The sequence below is a fragment of the Amphiprion ocellaris genome, chromosome 22, assembly GCF_022539595.1.
Source record: "Amphiprion ocellaris isolate individual 3 ecotype Okinawa chromosome 22, ASM2253959v1, whole genome shotgun sequence".
Classification (NCBI taxonomy): Eukaryota; Metazoa; Chordata; class Actinopteri; family Pomacentridae; genus Amphiprion; species Amphiprion ocellaris.
Window position 1 is genome coordinate 13,813,992 of NC_072787.1, and position 23,819 is coordinate 13,837,810.

The window sequence follows — 23,819 nt, forward strand, 5'->3', positions numbered from 1 at the left end:
CAAAGATAAATGAACATCTTCATGTCTGAATCATGATTCAGTGAGCTTACATATAACAACAGCATGACATTCTGAATCTTCTCCTATAATTAGGTTGCTTTTTCCTGTTCCCAAGGAGCCCAGTGTCAGCTGGATGAATATGGCCTATTATTTCCCTCTTCTGCTTTGCTCTCACTGGATGTCTATCACCACACCTGAACAAATAAGAGAGCAGCTCTCTGCATATCACTCCTGCTGGGGAACTTACACCAGAACAAAGATACAGTCAGGTGGTGGGGATTCTTCTTTAAGCATCAGTTTAAAATTAAAAAAAAGAGTATGAAAAATGAAATTCATATCGTGTTACTGGGACAAAATTGGTATTCTGGATCCTCCGAAATTCTTGGACCATTAAAAATATTTTATACTTTATTAGTTTCATTAAGTTTCTGCATTTTGACCTTCGATTAACAAGGTCCAGTCACGCTAATTTCATCCTAAATTAGCTTATTTTATTAAAGGGTGAATATGTGACATTTGTGCATTAAAATAGCTGAAAACCATTAAAATAATGTCATTTTTTTGACTTGTGTATTAACACTCTCAAATTCTTCCAATCATGTTCCAACTTATTCCAAATTTTGAATTGATTTGATTGAGTTCATATTGAGAGCTGACCTCACCAGATTACAAACACAAATACCACACTCGAGACCTTTTATCTGCTCCTTATAAATGAAATAATGAGATGATTAAACGCATCCAATTGTCCAATTATTTTTGTTCCCTCCAAATGGTGGAGGGCACTTATACATTGTGTTGTAATTCCTGCACCGTTCACCTGATTTGGATGTAAATACTGTTACAACTCGGCTCCACAGTTGCAACAAAAACTCGGAGACAACCACTGTACGGTGAAAAACAAAGGTTTATTGCCAACTAAAAGCAGTCCACAATGCCGTCAAGGCCCAAACGACACAATAACCCACACGTGAGGCTGGAGCTCCACAGGCACCAGCTCCTGTCAGCGAACCCGTCTCGACTGGAGAGGAGAGCGGTTAAATACAGCTGAGCCACTGATTGCAGGTGTGGCTCAGTCAGTACTTGTGGCGGGTATTTACGCACTGATCTCCCGCAGGCCCGGTGAAGCAACCGAGGATCGGCGACTCCACCTGCAGCCTCGGACATGCTCCCGAGACAACTGCTCCAACCACGTTCTCACCACACTACCGACCCCTCAACGGACTCCAAGGGAGTTCGCTCTGAAGCCTAACAGGGACAGAACCACAGCGACTTACCACCGCAGTGCCGCTACAGAAACACACCAACTCAGAAACAAACACAGTATCACAGCGAGCACTAAACAGAACTCCAAGAGCTGTCCACTCACCATACACGTGTCTCCGCACACCCAGAACCCGCCGTTCCTCCTAAACTGAATGAATGAACAGGCCACACAGCATCACTCCCAACACTACAAAGCACCTGAGTCATTCACAAAAATCACAGTCTCCCCCCACAACGGTACTCACCCAGTTAAGCTACCACTGTTTACCCTGGTTGGACTGTTTGGACGAGCCTCCATTTGTTACAACTCGGCTCCACAGTTGCAACAAAAACTCGGAGACAACCACTGTACGGTGAAAAACAAAGGTTTATTGCCAACTTAAAGCAGTCCACAATGCCGTCAAGGCCCAAACGACACAAAAACCCACACGTGAGGCTGGAGCTCCACAGGCACCAGCTCCTGTCAGCTGAGCCACTGATTGCAGGTGTGGCTCAGTCAGGTGACGACCCTCAGCTCCTGATCAGGCACACCTGGTGTGGAGAGGAAGGGTCGTCACAATACCTTCAAATTCAAGCCGGAAGGATGCACTTAAAGCACATCCTTGGTTGTTTCATTTCACATCCATTGTGGAGGTGTACAGAGCTGAAATGCTGAAAGCTGTGTCAATGTCTGAATATTTATGGACCTGACTGTAAGTTTAATCTGACAGGAAATGGCAGAAACCAAAACCTACCATTTCCTAGAAAATCCTAATCTGCTATAAATTGATAACAGGTGATTCGATAGTTTTCCTCTCAGTTTACCCAAACAGCTAAGTGAACATGCTATTAGGATCCATCACTGAGAGTAAGAGAGCAGATAAGACGGGGAAAGGCTAAAAAGCCATACCCAAGTGTTTTCAAGTGCCAGTGACCACAGTGCGAAGCATAATCAAAAAAATACAAGGTGTTCCTCACTGTGAAAAATCTCAAAGGATGTGGAGGAAAGCGAAAAGTGACCCTTGTGCTGCCAAGAATGGTAATGCAAGAACCAAGGCTGTCCTTCAGTTCTGGTACCAACAGCTCAATAGAGACACGAAGGAAGACTATTACTCCAAAGACGGACACAGCAAAGCTTGCCTAGTCTTTGGCATGGTTCCCCTGCACAAAGAAGAAAGCTTTTGGTCATCAATCCTCTGATTAGATAACATAAAAACAAAGTTGTTTGCATACAGAGAAGTGGTTTTCATTTGGCAAAACAAAGAAAAACCATTCAATACTCAAAACACAGCTCTATTCTGAGAACATTCTGCAAAGTTCTACTAATGTTATAGCAGGAAGTTTTCTTTTATTTGCCAGAATGTTCTCCCTAAAGGTAGAGTAGCTAAAGATATTCTAAAAATGTTTGGTGATAACATTGTTATCAAAACTCATTGTTACACTGAGAACGTCTTTGTTATCATGTAGTATTGCAGGAATGTTTTGTAGACTCTATAATGTGTTCCTTCGGCAACATCACCAAAAAATTGCAGGCAGAACATTCGACGTTTGTTAATATATGACAACATAAGAACGCTCCATAATGTGTCCCTCAACAAAACGGCTAAATGTTCCATCTTTAATGTATCATATTACAGGAAGATTATAAAACATTCTGTATGAAAAAACATTCTGCCATCTGAGGCCTCAATAACATTTGGAAAACATTTTTTGAATGTTGTTAGAGGACATATTTCCTCTGATATCATGTGAGAATGTTTCATTGACGAACGTTCTATAATGAGCTTTCTCAACAACATTGCCAAAACATCCTCAGAACATTGCAGAAAAAATGTCTCACCAGCTTTTAGTACACCACATTACAAGAGCAAAAGCATCGTGAGAAAAGAGGACGACATTAAAATGCTGTAGAAAAATATCAGGCAGTCTAAAGAAAATTTTTATGTTGGTCAGAATTGAACCTTCCAACAAGGCAATAATCCCAAGTGATCAAGAAATGGGAGCAAACAGGAAACATTATCAACATTTTGAAGCATCCAGACCTGAATCTGATGACAGACCAGAGTGATGACAAGCAAGCCTTCCAGCGACAATGACCTGGATGTTGTCACAAGAAAGGAATGGTCCAAAATTTCAGTGGAGACAGGCTTGTTTTGACCAATGGACAACAGAGCTGCTACGTTTGAATTCACCACATAATGTTGGTTACTGTAGCTGCATGGGTAGTCGGCTGATTCAATATTCAAACTCTTAATTCATTTTTCATTAGCTAACATTATTTATAAGAATTTCATTAGAATGAAATGGCAAAACATGGATATGTATGTAACTAAATATAATGTTAATACAACTTTAATATACTACCTTGTCTGTGAGCATGATCAAACATGAGCCATGTTGGACAGATTTTTGTTTGCAATGGTGGTGAAGACAATAACGTCTATGATCTCACGCTACGTCACAATGTCATCAAATGAGTCTATTTATGTTGTTTTGGCTAAGAGACCTCTGAAGGCAAAAATTACATACTGTGTCTTTAATAAGTTACTTACAGATTACATAGCGGCTACAAAGAACTTGTTTTTGGAATTATACAGAAAATCTAAAAATTAATTGCTGAAACAAGGTCTATAATATTCAAGTACATACAACACAAACCTAAATTAAGATTTTAAATGAATATTTAGCTCATGTAGTGTGTTATTTGATGATACAGAGTCCGTTGCAATGTCTCTGATGTAATTTTATCAATTCAAAACTGACCGCTACGACCTTTTAGCACTTTTAGCCTCAGTCACAGAGCAATGAGGTGGTGCTGTAAAGAAGTGGAACTTGATTGGCCCTCCTCTGAACATTGTGATTGGTTTTGCAGCTGCTAGTAAGTTAGTAAGAACCAATTTTTAAAGTTTTGGAATAAAGAATCCTGTCCTTTTTTAAAAAAAAATAATGGAACCAGTGATGCATGATAATAAAAATATAACTGTAAAATAACTTTTTGAATATTTAAATGTGCCCTCTGTTGCTGTGAGTAAAACAGTAGAGTCTGCATTAAGCTATAGCAGGCGACGTAGTGAACAAAGACAGGTGGAGAGCGAAGGGTTGTGCTCTGGTGTGGCCCAGGTGCTGCTGAAGTGTCCCTGACCATACTTTGAATCTCTGCCAGCTCCATAGGCACTGTTGTGTTGCTGATCCTGCATATTGCCCTGCTGCAAGGTGGTGAGAAACCAAACAGAAAAGTTTCCTACGGGAGATACAGAACCCGAGGATGGTTGCAACTCTGTCAGCTTGACCAGTCAGGAATGAATGATGGGGGGTGTGATCAATATTTTACATGCCTGCTTTGTTCTAGGGCTTGCAAGGCAAACCTCCATGTCTGTTGTGCACCAGACATATGAAAAAAATTTAAAGAGATCAAAGACAAACAAGAGCATATAGTGAAGTGAGAAGATAGCAATTCTGAGTAAAGTAATTTGAGTTACTTGACAAAGATCGAATGAATCCCTTTTATAACTGTGTGGCACTTTTTGCGGCTATAAAGGCATTAACATATTGTCACCTTTTCAGTTGACATGGCAAACTTACTGGCAAACAATTGCTAATTTAAGCAGCATTTGCATTCATTTGGATTTGTGATTCTGTTTACTCACTGATTAATTAAAGTCCAATATTCCCCGTATTGTAGCTCTGCATTTGGTCACCACCAACTCTTGAGAGAAATCAAGCTCTTTAGCAGAAAGCTATGCTCCACCATGTTCACCAACAAGTCGCTAATGTTGTCGGTCAGCCATTTAATGCTGGGCAGGTTGCAGGTATCAGTGTGTTTTTATATCTACCTGGTGTGGCTGAAAATGACAATGAAAGCATTGACAGTTTGGGCCAGAAAATCTGAAAAATGAGCTAAAAATACTAAAACATTCTTTAGCTGAAACTGCAGAATCGGATAATAATTCTGTGTGGATTCTTCTCCATGAGCGACACCTTTTGCTTGTGAGCCATTCTGAATACAGCTGCGTTAAATGATGATTAATTGCAGTAAACAACTAGGAAAAGCTTTAATCAAAATCTAGGAGGCCTACACAAAATAGCAGTGTTATGAATACAAACATGCACCAACCTCCTCTGTTTTCTCCTCATATTTGCTCCTCTGTAAGATCCAGTAAGGTAAAGGATTTATTGGAGACTCTGTGAAGGATGTGGGTTGAAAAAGGAGGCAGGGGTTGACAATAGTGGTGGATGAAAGGAAATCATAGAACCCCAGGCTGGACAAAACTTTGGATGTGTGTCTATGCTCCTTTCTGTCCATCGTGTAAGACAGAATAAAGGACCTACTCCAGTATCTTTAACCCTTTTGTCTCCTTTTATTAGCCATTTCATAAACTTATTCACTGTATGTGCAGTATATTTAATACTATTCAGAGATAAGCTTCAGTAGTCAAGTTGCAAGGATAGTGTTTGATTATTTGAGAAAGAATTAATTATTAGATGGTTCTTTTGCGTTGCTTTATATGGTGTTAATTTGACAGTTATTCATGAAAATGTTCTTCCTGCAGATGCTGTAACACGCACCTTTCAGAACAGCACATTTATTTGAACTATACAGGTGAATACTAGCTTATGTTATTCACTTCTGAGGAGGAAAGTCTCTGTAACTCCTGAACATGGACAATGAAAATGCTCTTTCCTGTTCTTGTAGGAGTCGCAGGCAATAGCAGCTTTGAAATGCCATTCTTTTGGGATCCTTTTATATTTCTGAAAGCTCAATTTGAATAATAAGCCGAAAAGTGCTCTTTCATGGTCGGCTTTCATAGTATCCATTCTCTAAAGTGATGAGGGAAAAGAAATTTAAATGTCTGTGAAGGTGATACCGCATAAAACCTTGCTGTGCACGAATGAGACACAATGTAGGTAAAACCCATGACTCTTAAATGAGCTACGGGTGCAATCGAACTCTGTGTAGTGATAATTCTACCAGGTTACAGATATGTAAACATGTGTGGAATAGAAATGTATCGGGGCTGAGTAGCAGCATATAAAGACTCAAGGCTAAACCAAGAAAATTAAGCAGCTTGTCCTCCATTTGCTCTATTTGGATTCATCTCACAGGAGATAGCTATCAGCTCACTGATGTAGGTAGGATTTATTTATTTATTTTCACCTTTTATTTATTTATATGTAGTTTTAAATACCACCCACGTCTGCTCCACATTCCTCTTGTCTCCTCACTCGTTAAGATCTAGGCACTGCAGCACCGGAGCTGACAGTCTTTTACCTTTGTGATTCATAGATCCAAAAGCTTTACATACTGCATATTTACTCCTCTAAATATGGGTTTATAGACATTTCAGCCTTGGCAGAGGATTTATATATATATAATGTGCATATTTGAGGGTGGAGAAGGATTTCTGAAATGCACCAAAACACCTGTGTTAAGAAGAAATCAGTGCCACAGGTTGGGATCAGTTCCACATAAGGAGAATAAATCTCCATTTTGTCCTAATGGCCATCAGAGTACAATGTTTTTTTTATTATTGTGTTTTTTGAAGAATTACTTTGGACAGTTCAGAAAATATCAGAGGCGTGTGAAGCAATCCAAAAGCATTTGAAGGGACGTTTAGAGATCATGTGACAGAATGTCAGCACAATAATGCAAGATTTTAAAGCTGTTGAGGATGTAATATTAAAAAATTATCTTAATAGCAATCTGCTGATCTGCAGTAAAAATAATGAACAATCACGATCACTAATCATACCTGCAAAGTTAAATCTGTTACAAGCAGTCTGGCTTGATTCATGTAAAACGCAGAAACCAGGGATTATGATAATACATATTTCTGTTGTTTTTATAAGGAGTGAGTCAGAATGAGACATTGCTTGTGCTTTTCTTGGATCAACTTGTGTCTCATGCTGAATTACAGAAACCTCTGTCGAGGCTACAGAGAAGACGAGTCTGCACTGCAGCTTCTAAAAGGTTTTCCTCTGCAACACATCTTCAGTTAGAACTGCACAAAATCCACAGAACACAGAAGAAAGGCTGTAAAGTCTAAATTAGAATCAAACAAAGGCTCACGAATGACACTTTGTCTACATTTACAAGATAAAAATCTGAGTTTTGAAGAATGAAAAAAGAGACATGAACAGAAAAAAGAGACACATAGCCAACTTAAAGACTTTATTACAGACAAGTGTGTGATATTATGTCAGTTTCCTCTCTGATTAAAGAAAATATGTATATTATTTTCACTTTGTACTCAGAAACAGAGGTAACTTATTTTTAGAACTGGACTGGGACAGAATCACCTGCTGAACAAGGACATCTATAGGTCATAGAGGATATTGCAAAAAGCATGCCAGGCAGGTTTTAGCTTCTTGTTCTGGTTGATAAATTACAGCAAAAATACTCAGTTTCACCAATATGATCCTATAATAATATGTTTGTTTTCAATAATCAACTCAAAATAACAAACCAGCAAAGCCTTTCCATTGTATTATTCATACTGTAGTATTATTGTGACTATGATTGTCAGATATTGCAAATGCTGGTTCAAGATCGGTATTACAAATTTTATCTGCCCAGATAAAAGCTGCATGAAAAACTAAAATGCCATTTTCCATCACTGCTCATAGGCCATGACCTGCTGTCCATTCCACTCATGTCCTTATGGCTCACAGCTTGTATGACCAAAGTGATTCACATCCTCCATTATAATCTTACACCGAGTGGAGGAAGCAAGGACAGTGAACATTAACCTTCCTTAAGCTGCTGTTTTCCTCGAGGGGATTTGGAAGGATTTTTATATTTAAAACAGAATGGCACACTTCAGTAGGAGGAGCAGACATGCATGGGCTAAAGCTACTTAGTCAAAACGACACACTAAATTGAAAACAGTTTTTTTGATGCCTCTCATGGAATTAAGTTGCGTAAACACAGCATTGAATGTAATTGTTCATTTCACTGAGGGATGTATCACAGAACACGCCCAAAGAAAACTGTTTTTCTTTGCGCGTTTGTGTGTGTTTGTGTTATTTTTTCTTTCTTTTCTACTCAGAAATTACATCACACACCACAAAGACCACTTGATGTCTCTAAAGACTCTCATTCAAACAGGAAACACTGAGGCGCCCTTTTCAGGAACACTCATTTTCCTCATCATGCTCAATCAGTACATGTAGTGGTTTTGATTTTGATTTGAGAGGCTGCTTTGACCTTTGAGACCTGAGAAAAACATAGATGAAGGGCTTCTAAAGATTACAATATTAAATGTTGTTCAAAAAAGGTTCAAAGCATTAACTATCAACTGTGTATGCCTTTGAATTAAACTATTCTTTAATTTTTTTTAATCCTGCTGTATTGGAATGAAATATTTTAAGGTCAGGTTTCTAAGTGCTGAGTCATACTTGGCAAAAAAAAATCAAAAAGGGTTTTCTCTTTTTGTACAATTATGTGCATAGGCCTCAGTAAACATTTCTGTGAGCCTGCCATTAGCAAACGATGCTTCCTATCAAACTTCACTCAAAGCATTTTCACTTCATTTGCACCCTGACATTAAACAAACTACCAAGTCTTTAGAGCACTTGACAGTTTGGGAGATGAATAAATAAAGAAACACATTCTTTTATCCGAGCACATCCCCGTAGATCTGTCTAATGACAGCTGTGGATATTTAACCGTCCTCCTCAAACAGAATTATTTCAGTTCTGCTTGAGCCCGCTCCCAGAGTTCATTACTATTGCATGGCCCATGGCCATTTTTACTCATCAAGACTGCATTACATTATTTACAAACTGGAAACAATTGAGGGAGCACCGTATTACAGGACTGGGACTCACCCATTAAAAAGCTAATCCTGAATAATAAATGAGTATTTCATTTACTATGCCATGTTACATTAAGCACCTTTATACGGCAAAGGTGTATTTAAGGGGTTTGCCCGTCTCTTGTGCTTGTGCTCGTTTCTGGAAGAAAAGGAGAAGACAGATTCAGGACAACAATTCTTCATTTGACTTGTTCTGGGCAGACATTGGGCAAAGACATACAAAACCTAATGGGATTGAAGGATTTCAAGCAGAGCCTACATGGCTGCAGGGATCTGAGAGAAGAAAAGACAGACAGACTGACAGAGACAGATGGACTCAATAAATAGCTGGCTGGAGACAAAGTCAGTAAGATTAGCTGATATAACAAGTGAGGAGACTGTGTTAGTCCACGTCAAATGAGTCATGGTTAGCATTTGGGTAATGAATGTTTTACCACCATTAAGCTCGATAAGTGTCATATTCTAAATGAAAATGCATCACATTCTGCTTTTGCATGTGAGCGATTAAAAACCAAACACAGGTTGTAAATAGGAGAGAGGTAAACTCGTGCTGTGTATCTACAAGTCACGGGCACTGGCCAATATTTCTCACAATTCTTTCAGTTTGGATCTAATTTTAAAAGGCTTCCCTCCAGGTTTACTTTCAAGCCAGCTACTGCAGTGTGCTGGTTCAGATTTACATCAGTGTTAGAGATAGTGCCCACTCCTCTGATCTTCTCCATCAGAGGTGAGAGCCTGTGTGCACAGAGGATAAACACTATATTTTAAAGGGTTGTTGCCTCCAAATCACAAGAAATCACATTTTCCCATTTACTCCTTATCATGTGGATAGTTGATTATTTCCAGAGGCCTGTTTTCGAAGATATTCACAGCTGTGTTGTGAGTGTATTTAAAAACAACAACAACAACAAAAACATGTAGTTATTTTCCCGAATTTACTCACTTTGTTAAATTACAGATAATAATAACTTATAAAATCACAGAAAAAAAATTTATTTACGTTAACCAAAAAAGAGGCCAAAATTCTAAAAACAAAAGAAAAGAAAAGAAAAAAACAAAACTTTCACATTAAACATCTGTATTTTTATGAATGGTAATTAGTTATTTTACAGTTAAATATAAATTAAAATATAATTATTTTTACAGTTATTTGCTATTATTTTTTAAGCATTTTATTTTTTATAGTTTTTGAATGTTGCAGTGTTTTGTAGACTTTTTTTCTGGCATCCTTGCTTTATTACATATTTTATTTTCTTTCTTCATGTGTTTAATGGCAATCCCTCCTCTCGTCACTGAGATATTTCAGTTTGGACTAGAGCAATAAACCTCTTTATTGACCCACAGACTGATCCTACATTTCTTAGAGTGATGCTGCAAGAAAGAGGGACCTAAAACATCAAGTTGAGTAAATATTTAAAACATTAAAAGACAGTTCGATACTCCCCTGTAAATATGCATCGTGCAAGATTTTGGAATCTTCAAATGTTTAATAAGACCTGTGGCCCCAAGAATGTCCTGGAGGAAATTGCAAATCACTTGCAAAGGTATCACAGGCATTTTTAGAAAAATAAAATCTTTCTTCTTTAATAGAGGGAGCCAAGGCTGCCATAACAAATCCATTTCTCATCTAATTCTATTTTTTTTTCCAGAAATGTAGCATTTAATGTACTCCTACACTGTTCTGCATTTCTCCTGAGATAATGTAATCAAGGTTTAAGGTTAACAAGCTTGTCAAAATGTTAAATCTTTAAGGTCAGCAATGTCAGTGTGATGGGAGTGCATAAAACCATAATGGATTCTTAAAAAAAAAATCTAAACTGCAAAGCACAAATGAAAATTTACCAAGATCAGTCAACAGTTTTGGGCAGTGTACAATAGACTGAGGATGTTCTAATGGATAGGTAGCAATTAAAAAAGAATTTTGGAAACCAATAAAAACTCAGTGATGATTTCAATTTTTCTCATGAAAGAATTTAATTCTGCGTTAGATATTCTGATGAATATCAGCCATTGATGTCAAACAACACAATTAGCATACATCTCAGTGATTAGATCCCATCAGCTGCCTTGGAGCTGCGACTATAGAGATGAAATGTTTAAGCCTCACAGTCACGTAGAGTAAGAATGACAGATAACCATTTTACTTGAGAAAATATATCTGGGAAGAGAAATTACAACTCTGGCTTAATTGTCTGGGAAATGCTATCAAACAAGAACTGATGGCAGCATATTCAAAAAGAACAGAGCTGCTTTTCTTATAGCTACAATGAACTTAGACTCAGTTTGAAAGTTACAAAGCAGATGCTGTGTACCAGGAGTTGTGGTGGACTGAGAGGAGGAGTGGATCTCAGCAGCAGAGGTTCATTGGGCCCCGAGTTACTGTGATCAACACATTGGAGTCGAGGGAGAAAAGATGGGGGTAGAATATTATCAGGACATGGCTGCAGAGGAGGGTGGGGCCCTGCTGAGTAATGCACACTAAGAGGCAGCATTCAGTCGAGGGAGCATGAAGCACTTGTGGGACAGTGGCAGTTCAAAGAGTCGGGGGGTGTGACTGCGATTCAATCAAAGTACAAAATGATAGCAGCCTGGCCCTTCACCAAAAACAGATTGGAGGCTGGTATGTCATTAATTACACATTGTTCCTTTTCTTCTGGCAGAGCATTTCTTTTTTCTTTTTTGTCTTGTTTAAATTTGCTATTGCAAGTGCCAAACTCATTTAAACCAGCGTTGTACACAGTTGCACATCGAGCTTTTACCTGTAAGGCTCTCTTGTTTTGGATACAATGTGAGGACCACTGAGACCCGCGAGCAGTAGGGTAGGGATCCTGTTGTGAAGGCGTCTTCCGTACTGTTCTATTGGCTGTTCATTCGCAGACCTACAGGGGAACGCCATTCCTCGTTAAACGACAAACCACCACCTGTTCTCATTTCATCTCTCACATCCTCGCTGTGCCTCTTGGACCACTGGTGAAGGGCAGACACCCAGGTACTCCGTGAGGAATGGAGGCAAGTTTCCCATTCAAAACATTCCCCATCCATTTCCTGATGGCTGCCACCTGTTCACTCCCCACCCAATCCCCACCCCAACCCCCTCCACACCATCACGCCACATCCACACGCGCACGCCGAGGTCCCGTGTGAAGGATGGGCAGATTGTTGGAGGGTATGAGAGTGGATTGTCGGTGTCACAGGGGGCAAAGGAGGGAAGAAGGTGGGTACTCTGTGTTGCTCGATGGCCCCCAAGTTCCAGATGTCACTCTTTTTAATGACATAATTATGACTGTCTTGTGACTCCCCTTGGCCTTCAAGTCTGTGCTGGAAGCTATGTACTTGGGAAAGGCACATATGCATATAAACACACACAATTCCAGTTTATTATTATTCAGCTCTTGTGTGCCTATGCCATTTGTAATTATAAAGATGTCTTTCTGAAAGGTAGTAGTTTATAGGTAACCCAGGTAGCTAATTTACATTTCCTGCTGCTGTGAAATGATATCACAAAGAACAGCATAATAGTTGAGAGAAAATCAGATTTTAATCATATAAAATGTGAAGCATGAAAAGTGCTCACAAAAGAAATGACTTTCTTGACAGATTATCAATCAAGTATCAAAGTGGGCAGCTTCTTCACCGCTGATGCCCTGGAGCCGGGGCCATCTGGAGCTGCCATTTTCTGGTCATTAACCATGCTCGCTTCTCGACAATCTCAGAGTTCCTGCTCTTTCCTGAAAGAGTAACCGAAGCTCACTTATGCACAGTTTGAACGACTTTTGTTTGTTAAATTCTGCCTTTGCTTAGTATGGGAGAGGTGTTTCTTTTGGAAATGAACCGTGATGAAAGGCGTTTTGATCTGGAGGCATACAGCACAACAGTGTAACACACACGAAGTGGTAGCTACCAAGCTGAACTTCAACAAACATACTCTCCACGAATACATGGGGAAACTGTGAAGAATGATCACAACGAATACCACGATGAGCTGCTGTTTCAGTGGGGACCTGCTAATGATGAAGGCAGTCCCGTCTCTAACAGGGCTAATTGGGGTTCAGAGGCATCTAATGTATGATAGATGGAGAAGGAGAGGGTCTCAGCGGTGCATGGCACTGCTGGCATGAGATCACAAGCATTAATAGAGCTGAACCTTTCACTCTGGGCTGAAAGACATCTGTTGCCAGCAGGTGACTTCGGCTTTATCATTACTAGCTAGACCCACCGATGTTTTCCTGGCATGACAATTTAAAGCGATATATATGTTTGCTGGCTAATTCAAGCTGTCAACATCATCCCTGTTTGTAGGTGAAAAATGGGTGCACCACGCAGTGCACCAGATGGCAGAAATGGATCATCAATCTGAGACGGCAGACATGTGATGGATGGATTCTCCAGAGTAAACAGTTTCAAAGTATGAACCACACTGTGAAGAAATTTGCTCACAAATGAGCACTTTTGTGTCGACATTATGCTCTGAAATAAATGTTGTGAATGCCTTCAGGTTTTGGACTTCAAACTGAAATTTCACCAGTATGAAAAGCCATGAGTGGACTCTGCTATCACTCCAAAACTGGTACAGTCGCCAAAAAACAAGCCAAAAAATGTCTCCTGACAAACCCTTCATGACGTCACCCACTGGTTTCCTGAACAGCAGTTTGGAGGCTCCATGTGGTGGCTCTATTTGTCGCCAACTTGGCAAAGCTTTACTCCTCGTCCAGGCTACCCCAAAAATAAGCATAGAGTTGGAGCATGAGTGGAGCTGAGGCAGGCCATGGACTGTCTTCGAGTGGCCATGTCCTTAATTATGCATAACTTTAAGCCTTAATGTAATTAATTATATAATAATTTGCCACTGGTACAGCTGTCATTAACAAGGAAATTAGTGACAGAGACCAAAACCATTTTTTTTGCCAGACAAAAAATTATTTCAGTTGTAAAGTTCAGCATTTTAACATGGGGCACTATCGAGGGTTGACTCACTTTTGGAGGCAGCCTCAAGTGGTCATGTAAGGAACTGCACATCTTGGCACTTCTGTGTTGACTAAGTTTTTCAGCCCCGGAGGTTGCCGAATGATTGTCACTCAAAACTGCATCCCTTTTCCACTTCACAGAGCTTTATAGCTAGTTCTGCACATTTTTTAGCTGTCCAACCAGTTATTTTTGACGAACAATGCACTTAAACACAGTCCACTACACAGTGTACATAGTTTGCATAGTGAATGTATGGAGGATTTAACAACTGAAGAACCAAATGTTTCACCAACAAAGTGGCAGAGATTAAAAAAAAAAAAAAAAAAGAACAACAGCAAAAATAAAAACAAAACTGAATACTGGAATTTTGTGAATTTTGCCGTATTAACTTAAAACATAATGATATATTCCAATAAATCAGTGACTGTGAATTCAAGAAACAGTTCAAATCTCTGGAAAATGCACTTACTGGGTTTGCCTATAAAGCTACATACAGCAGCAGCTTAGCTTAAGTTAGTCATGCTTTATTTATTCAGGAAACCCATTAACTGCCATGCAAACAGCTGTCACACACACATACACATACTGACTACATAAATTAACTTACCTCAGAAACAGTTAATAGGAGGCAGTTAGTTGACTTTGCAATAATGACATAATCCACACACCAGCACCTCTAAAGATAACTAATTTCTATACATATTAAAGCGATTTAATTTAATTTAATTTCAATTTCCATTTTAAAAAAGTGTATATATTTTGGTTTTGCAAAATGTTCTGGATTGATTCTCAACACCCTGTAAAACTACAATTGGTTTTGCAAGATTTATGGTGCTGTGAGGCAGATTTACCGTTGGACATCCCAATGCTAGCCGTTTCCCTACTTTTGTAGTCTTAATGCTAAGCTAGGGTCATACACAGTAAATGAGTGGTATCAATCTTCACAATGTGATATAAACCATAAAATATAACCTACATGCTGATGAATAGGTAAATAGCACAATACTATCATGTTGTATTGCTTATAGCAATAAATATAGAAGTTTTATATTTGTTTACACTTGGAAGAGTTAATCAGTTGCAGTCAGAGAACCAAAGTTATAAACCTAAGTTAACAGTGACTTGCTATTTCAGCTAGCCTAGGAAAATACGCAAAGATACATGTGGTACTTGGTTCCCTGAATGACTTTTAGTTTGTACTAAACACCCTTTTAAATATGTTGTCTTTTCTTTGCAGTATGTTTCTAGCAAAAAATTAATTTGTAGGCAGGTAAAGTTGCTGAACAACAGACTTGTTTGAGATGAACCAGGCCTGAGCAAACTCTCTCTTTGGCAATCGCTGTGCAAATGTATACCAGTTTGATTTCTATTCCAAAACCTGCCAGCAACAATAATCAGAGGTAGTTTAAAAAAAATAAAGAATTGTTTAATTTTATTCAAATGTATAATGTGTGACATATTAGGAAAATTATTTAAATCTGATTAATTTTCCCAACAGAATTACTAGCAAATGATTAAAATGGTAATAGTCCAAGCCAGATAACTAACAAGTTAATGTTATTGGCAACTGACAAATGAACAAACTAATGTTACTAACTACAGACTAATTTTACAAGTTAATATCAGCAGCGCCCTAACCAACCAGCTGGAGCTAGCTGATAAGCTAATGCTCCCAGCTACTAACTGATTGACAAGCTAATGATACCAGATACTGGCTGATCAACAAGCCAATATTATCAACTACTGTTGAATCAACCAGCTAATACTATTAGATTCTCAGCAAATTCAAATATTCCAATCACACTGCATCCAAAACAAACTGGCCTGTATATGTTTGTTAATTAACCTATGTCAATAACAATTAGCAAGTGGGCTGTCCATAATCTTGAATATGTGCCCCAGATTAGACTATAGATTAAATTATCGACAAAAGTGTGCATATTGAATTTTGTGCACATTAATAGTTACCAAGACTAAGGGGACAAAATATACAGCAGATTTCAAGTGACAGATTCTTGTCATAACAACCAAACTAAAATGAAGCATTCTAGGTAAGCAAGCACCATCCTGGTTATGAGGTAGCAAGGTGAGCAGGGCGAATATCACATTTGCAGACAAAACTGCTGAGATGCTGGGATGCTGTGTCACATCATGACAGGTTGCACTCTCCCAGCAAAGTAAAACCTCTCCTGCTAAATGCTCAATATAAACATTTCAAAAAATGCAAATTAAAAAAAGTAACAGTGGAAGGGAGAGATGAGTCCTTTTATGATGGAGGCCTCTCTAGATGACATGCGACCACCAGTGTGTGTTATGAATAAATCATCTTGAACCGGGCAGAGAGCGTAAACAGTTGTGTATCTTCACCTCAGATGCCAGGAGAGGCCCGTCAGACACAGCAGTTAACAAAGCCTACCTCCTCATCATGATGCGAACCATGTTTCAGCAGATCCAAGTCCAGACCTGACACCATTGCCCCACTCCCACTCCACTCCTCTCCCTCTGCAACACAAGAACTCACTCGGTGTTTCTCCAGAGTCGACTTAAAGTGAAGTTAAAGTGAGAAGGGTAGCAGTGCTGTTAATCTTTCCCTCGAATCTACCTCGCTCAGTTGTATTTAAAAACCACCCAGATTGTCTTCGTAAATTAGGCAACGAGAGCTTTGGGATTAGCTGCCAATTTGTACCCAGTGTAGAAAGAATATCCTTAAGACTTCCATGATTTTACCCATTAACACATCTGTGAGCCTGATCGAGATCTTATCAACTGCATCAATGGATTCAGACTACGGTAAAATACAAACTCTGTACACAAGGTGCTTAATCCAGCCATGACACTCACGTGAGAGATGACAGTAATGTGTAGAGAATACACACAGTACAGATTCCTAAGAACAAGAAGGGTTTTTTAGAATATAGTTTTATTTATAATTTATAATTGGCAGATACAAAAACCTCTTGAACTGTATCCAAAATGTGCAATAAATCACTGTTGATTTTTTTTTCCAAAAGAAAAATACAAAAAGACCATCTACTTTGGAAAGTTGACAACCAATGTAAACTGGAGTGAACTGGTAATTCTACAGAGGGTTTACTAATCGCTACAAATTCTCTTTTAACCAACTACATTTGTTAACAAATTGCAAATCTGCTTTGCTCTCCCAAGATGATAACCAAAGTCATTATGTGTACATACATCTACATTGGTGACATTCTAGTTTCCCATTGTTATACAAGAAAGGCAATCATATCCATAAGCAGCACAAATGTGTATAACACATTAAAAGAAATAAAGAGTTTTCAAATTGTACCAAGATGAACATGTGACAGAGGGTAAACAAAAAAAGGATGTCCAAACATAATGCTGTAAACAATTATCTTCACTCACCGAGATACACAAAATAAAATGTTGGCGCTTGTTAAGTGCTAACCAGCTGTTATTAATTCAAAATGCTTCAGCAGTCTGAACAAGCATCAACCTCTGGAATCAAACATTGAAGGCAATAATGCTTAATATTAAACTAGTATTTAGAGAAATCACAGCAGCATACCACATGAAACTGGCTCCTGCTTGTCAATATCTGATAACAAATTGCAAATTAAAATGGAAATACAACTGAAAGAACATTGTATTTAAAAAAAAGGACTAACATTTCACATTTCAACTGAAAAACATACAAACCAAACAAAAAATAAAATTAAATTTACATCCACATTCTTGCCATAATCCCATTTCCATGACAGCCAATGAGCAGAGGCTTCGAAATGATGCTGGTGCCTTACCCTTTATATCCCACAGACATGAATAAAACAAAACATTTTAATCTAACAGTTATACAAATACATAAGGACAAATGTTTGACTTTATTTCTTTTTTAAAACAGCCATCTGAGGGACAATTCTAGGCAGGAAAGGATCCAAGCATGTCATTGGAGAATGTTCAAGTGCAAATAATGTGTCAATGTAGTTTTTTATGTTTCCCATGCTTTCTGAAACTGGTCTGCAGGCAGATAAAATGGATACCTCAAACAAGCGTACATTCCTTTGTACAGCTCCATCCCCCAGATGGCAAATGTCACAAAACAGAAAAAAAAAAAAATCACTCAAGGATTCTAAAAAGAAAAATACATTTCTTGTACACAGAATGTCCAGCCAATGTTTGTGACAGAAAAAAAAAACACATCTCCCTACACAGCCGAACACACAACCTAAATCCTTCATTCCTATACAACTCAAAGCTTTAAAATGCGAAGTCTTTAAACATGCAACACCATTCAAAGTTCCTATCTAACTTCTGCTGTGCTAGATTCATGGTAACTGTCTCGGACACCAACATTTCCAGCTAACTAAAACTAGAACTATGAGCTAATGACCTACCAAAGTTGTCCGAGAGACCATTTTCCAAATACTTTTAAGGACACTGATGTCAAAAAAAGATGCTCATTCATAATGTGAAAACACAATTCCCTGTCAAGTATCCATATAAAGCACTTGTGTAGCATACTGTGTGCTCTTCCCTTTACTCCGGCACAAACAGCCCAGTAGAGAGATAATCTGTGGGGTAGTGCAGCTCTGTGGGGACTGGGGTCAATGTGAATAAGCAATGGCAAAAACTGTCTTCAAATGTCCTTAAAACCCATACAACACTAATGATGCCATGCAGCTGTGACTGAACTTTTGTCATACGCTGAAACTGTGGCATCGCTCCAAGATGGCAAGAAGGACTTAACCCTGGCTTTCCCAAATCCGTTTACCTAAGCTCACATCCTTTTCAGGATTCCTTTGATCTGGGTCCAGCTCATTGCTGGCATTAAGAGACTACAAAACAGCCATTCCTCCATACAGATTCAGGTCAACTGACTAGAGATCTGCTTTTCACTTGCAGGCTAAGTGAGGGTAATTTTCTTTACATATAAACTGCCTAAGGTAAATACAAGTGTGCATTTAATAGCCTTTTACTCAGAGTTGTGTTTTAACACCACAGCCAGAATCTCTGTCTCATACTGTGACATCTTCTCTCATTTAGAGTAACTCTACAATGCCTTTAATTGACAGTCTTAAAGCCTTTACTACATGCAGATACAAGCATTACAGACAGTGACAAAGTTGTTAGGCCTGAGTTGCGGTGCAGTTTTTGTAGCATTCCTAATGCAGAAAAATGTAACTTTTAACGTTACCATGTTTCCAAAAGGTTTTATACATTAACTTGGTGTCGTTTCTACAAACAGCACAACATTAAAATCCAGCATTATGAGTACCTTGCACAATGTATAATGGCTACATGCAGCCAAACAATTTAAAGCTACTTCACTGACCAAACTGCTTAAAGCCTCTGACAGACTGACAAATTTTGGATATCTTTTGCTATACAATTCTGTTAATGCTGTAAATACTTGGCTCTTAAAAAGATTCGTAAAATTATGCACAACTTTGATTGATTCCTTTGGTTAAGTGTAAGACCTTCTGACCAATGAATATCCATGTCTATTAATGTTCATGTTTGTACACCAGATACAAACACGACAACCTAAAAATAAACTCAGTACCATTTAAATACTGAGGCACAAATGTATTTAATATGTCAGCTGTCACATGCCATTATAAAGTCAGATAATGCTTTATGAAGCAATTGTACCTGTTTAATGATCGTTATATTTGTAAATTTGCTAAAAAAAAATCTGGATATCATGAACACCAAAGCTAAGCCATTATCACAACTACTATGAAGTCTTAATTTCCTGTTTGCCTAATTCCAAAGAGTGAATGCAGAAAGACGTTCTAATTTGCAGTGTGATCATGCTGGAAAAGATGGCAACATCTCAATTAAAATGCAAAAGATGATCAAAAGTGGTCAGTCTGCAGAGAACTTAAAATTTGATGTAGCAATACCTTTCCATCTTGAAATTATTTTCAAAATGTACAATTTCATGGATAAAAATTCAATAATTTCTCAAATTCAGAGTGAAATTTAGCTTTTCTCACTGGCCCAACTTTTATGCAGATAATAAATTGATGAAAATCTTCTCTACTTGCACAGCTGGATATTACACATAGCCATATATCACAAGTGAAATGTCTGCACTTTATGTGTTTAAGTATGATTACTTGGCTGTATAACTCTGCTATATTTTTGCAATAGATTATGTGCTGGCCTATATTTCTGGAAGTAGAGCCTCCTAAAACCAGTGAACAACCCCAGAACAGTGGAATGGAGGACTAAACAGTGACAGGATCACCTGGACACAAACCAAGAGCCACCAGAACCAATCATCTCAAAACTGTGGTTGTCTGTAAACCTTGTTAAAATCTCTTAACTGAACACAAAAGTGCAAATTGCTACCACTGTCCTGTCTCTACGTCCTCAGTAGTGCTTCTCCTGCAGATAATCTTTCATCTTGTTAGGTAAGGGCAGTTTTTGGATCAGGTCTATTCTTGTGTATTGCCTAATGACAAAGCGGCAAAGGTACTGCAGAGAGCGCACTTGCATAAACCGAGATACTGGGTTGGTTAGTCTGACAGGGTAGGTTGCAGACCCTGGTAAGCGAGACCTGGAATAGCAAAAAGCTCCATTCTCTGAGTCTTTGATAGAGTGTTCAATTAAGTCCACAATTGATGTGTGTCCCTCCACATCAGGCTGTTCATAGAAGCTGAAGCGTCCGTTGGAGTGTTCAATGCGGGTGTGGAGAGTTTTGCCCTGTGACCTGAAACTCAGGCTGAGCAGGTACCTGTCATCTGAGCTGTCTCTGACCAGGAATGAACCATCAGCTAAGTTGACCAGCTTTTCCTCTGCTTCCCAGCGTGTGATGGGACCCCAGTACCAGCCCTGCCTCGCAAGCTTCTTCAGCTCTTCTGTCAGGCTGGTCACAACCATGGGCCCACTGCTCTGGACCGAGTCATATACCCGGCTGACCCCAGGGGCTGAATTTGGGTCAAAGTTGAGGTGGTGCCTTACCCTCTCCGCTACCTGGCTGTCTGAAGAACTGAAGCCCGAAAAAGTCCTGGGGATACGGCCCGTACTTGTCATGGGTGGCAAGAGTGGAGAGAGGGGAGGCGGGACCTCTACTCTGGAGCTTTGGAGCATTACACCAGCAGAACCGATAAGAATACTATTAACTGAGGTTTCCATGAAGAGATCCGGAGGCATCCCACTAACCAGTTCATGTTCCTCCTGTCCCTGGTCTGTGTGGAGGGATCCATTGTCTGCCTCTGTCATCACCTCCATAGGAGAGGAGCTGTCCAGGCAAAAGGAGTGGGACCCTTCCGGGTACATTCCCTCATCTAAAGGCATTGTGTACTGGATGTAGTCCTGGGGCGTCAACCCCAGCACCACAGGCACATCATTTTCATCAATATTTAGATGCAGCTCACCGTTTTGTGGTTGCTGGAGATTCTTTAAGGACTCTGCTTGGTCCTGAAAGAGCCCTTCCATCTGGAAATCATGAAATTCTTTCCGGACACCATTTAAGTTGGGACTTGGGCTAGGAGAGTGAACCATGGCTTTAACTTTAACTTCCATTTTGATACATGCCTCATCAGAGTTGACTGACCGCAGGGGCCATGGTGAGGGGCTGTAATGGTGACTCCTTAACGATGCCGATCTAAGGGGTCTCTGGGCTTTCACTTCATTGAAGCTGATAGGCACAGAAGAGGATGAGAAGGTGTCGTCATCATCCACTGAGCCTATCGCAGAAGAGCCGCCTTTCACTTTTACCTTCTGCTTGGCAGACAGCCTCCTCTTTAAAGATCCCATCAGGCCCTCACTTTTTGAGCGGCCCTTATTCTGGCCTCCTTTCTCCTCTTCACTACCAAGGTCACAGCCAGAAAGCTCTTTGGTGTAGCAGCCCCCAAAAAGTGACTCTTCCTTAGAAAACTCTGTAGTCACTGAGGGCTGCTGGAGCATGACAAAGTCACCCTCCTCTTTGCCCTTTATGCTGAGGGACTTGCGGATGGTCTTAAGGCTTATCTTCTTCATTCTGACAGGCCCTCCAAAGTGGGGGCATGGGATGGCTCTCCTGGTATCCTGATGAAAGTACTATCCACAGTATCCTCCCATCAGGCCACACGAAACAAGTCATGCATACAGTGGAACCATCGAACCCTTTAGAAAGAAAAACACAAGATATTCTTTGTTTGGTGAAAATACGTCAAGATATTACAAGAAATACTTCATAATATTGACTTATACCCATTAACATACATATTACTGCATATTGAAATCATGTTGTTTGTGGTTCTAAACACACAGTTTGTATGTTTAGTGGTATAGTATTTATTCTCCTAATTACACAGACATGACTAAAATCATTATGTTAATTATCTGGTTGTAAATTCTTTGTCATCACTGACTGCTTTAAATCTATGATCTACATGCATGAAGAGATACAAAGGTTTCCACCGTTTTGTCCTTGGTTGTTTTTTCAGTCTGTTTGGTATCACTGTTTTGCTGCATTGTTCTCTATGGACAATGTATAACATTTCATACCCTGCTCCCACAATATAGATAGGAACATCTTCACACACCATTGAAGCTGACAGCCAGCACTTAAACCTCACAATTCATTTCATTTTACATCCAATGCATATGATTATCGACCTAAAATAATATATGACTGTCTGAATATTCACAGACCATATCATGTCAAAGCTATGGTCTTCTTAAATGAATTCCCATCATTGCCTTTTCATCTGTCAGAAAGCTATGACTATTCTGGCAAAACAACACTACAGTAACCAGAGACATGTGCCACTTAAAGCACCCAAATAAAGTTGCTAGATAATCAAGACAGCTGCAATCTGATTACTCACCATTATGTGCAGGAAAATGGTGACTCAGTTGCTTGGGTCAAGTTCCACCTCCACCACCTTTCATTTGATGCTATGAAAAACAAAACCAGTTCGTTATAGAAGTTTTCCACTTCCGATTAACACATAACTTCAGCAAAAAATAAATAAAAGAAATCATATTCTGCACTTATATAATCGCTTAACGCTACCATAATAAAATCAAAGTAAGCCACATTTCTTCTGACCTGGGAAGGCCTAGGGACACAACAGCATGCCTTTAGCTTAGCTACGCTTGTGTTGTCGTTTCTGTTTTTCCACCTTAACGGCAATATTTTAAATCGCAACGTCCAGTAGCTATTTAATTTGTGTAGTTTACAATGGTAGGCATGAGAACCAATAAAGTTGTCCAACACAGCATTGCAATTTAACAGATGTTGTGATGCTCACATGTTAATACGAAATGCTAACAATCAGTTAGTCTGTTAGCAAATCAACTTTAAAAGTAAATTTGTACTGTGCAAACATGTTTTAAAAAGGTGCATGATATTGCGTCTTACCTGTTCACTTTAGCTTGTAGTACTGGGCAAAATAACCCAAAGGTCTTGGCATTTATCTTGTACAACACGTTCATGAAAGGTGCGCTCCTTGACGATTGTTGGCTAACGTTAGCTGTGCTAATGCTAACTTACTACCTAAGCCAGTCAGCTAGTAGCTTTGTTAGCGTTTTCTGTCGAAAACATTGTCGTTACCGTCCCTTTAGTCCACTCCTGCGTCCCAAACGAAAGCATGAAGCGTTTATGTGGCCGGATTTGTTACTTCTCTAAACGTACGGGTCTATGTTAGCAGCTAGAATGACACAATAAGGTGACATCTTTCCGTCTAGGTTGGCTAGCACTTTGTAGCTCACGGCCTCTTCCTTTCTTCCTTTGTTGCCTGTTGAATTGCGGGAGCAGATTCAGTGCATTCACATGCAGCGAATCAGACACTCAGCAGCCACAGCAAGTTTTCACAT

General features: G+C 39.2%; 1 protein-coding gene across 2 annotated transcripts; it reads right to left on the minus strand.

Annotated features, from left to right (window-relative positions):
• Positions 1-16,925: 16,925 nt before the first annotated feature.
• LOC111572403 (suppressor of cytokine signaling 6) lies at positions 16,926-23,760 on the minus strand. Of its 2 annotated transcripts, none has more exons than XM_035950865.2 (3): positions 23,557-23,760; positions 22,829-22,898; positions 16,926-22,121 (listed from the first exon to the last, which is right to left on the minus strand). In XM_035950865.2, the coding sequence occupies exon 3, from the start codon at positions 21,993-21,995 to the stop codon at positions 20,385-20,387; it is 1,611 nt and encodes a 536-aa protein (XP_035806758.1). In that variant the 5' UTR covers positions 21,996-22,121; positions 22,829-22,898; positions 23,557-23,760; the 3' UTR covers positions 16,926-20,384. The 2 variants fall into 2 exon arrangements, with proteins under 2 accessions (XP_035806758.1, XP_023131847.1); XM_023276079.3 differs by having other exon boundaries at positions 23,365-23,760.
• Between the last annotated feature and the right edge of the window lie 59 nt (positions 23,761-23,819).

Coding starts and splice junctions, on each gene's coding strand:
- LOC111572403 (XM_035950865.2), bottom strand. CDS start 21,995: ATGAAGAAGATAAGCCTTAAGACCATCCGCAAGTCCCTCAGCATAAAG.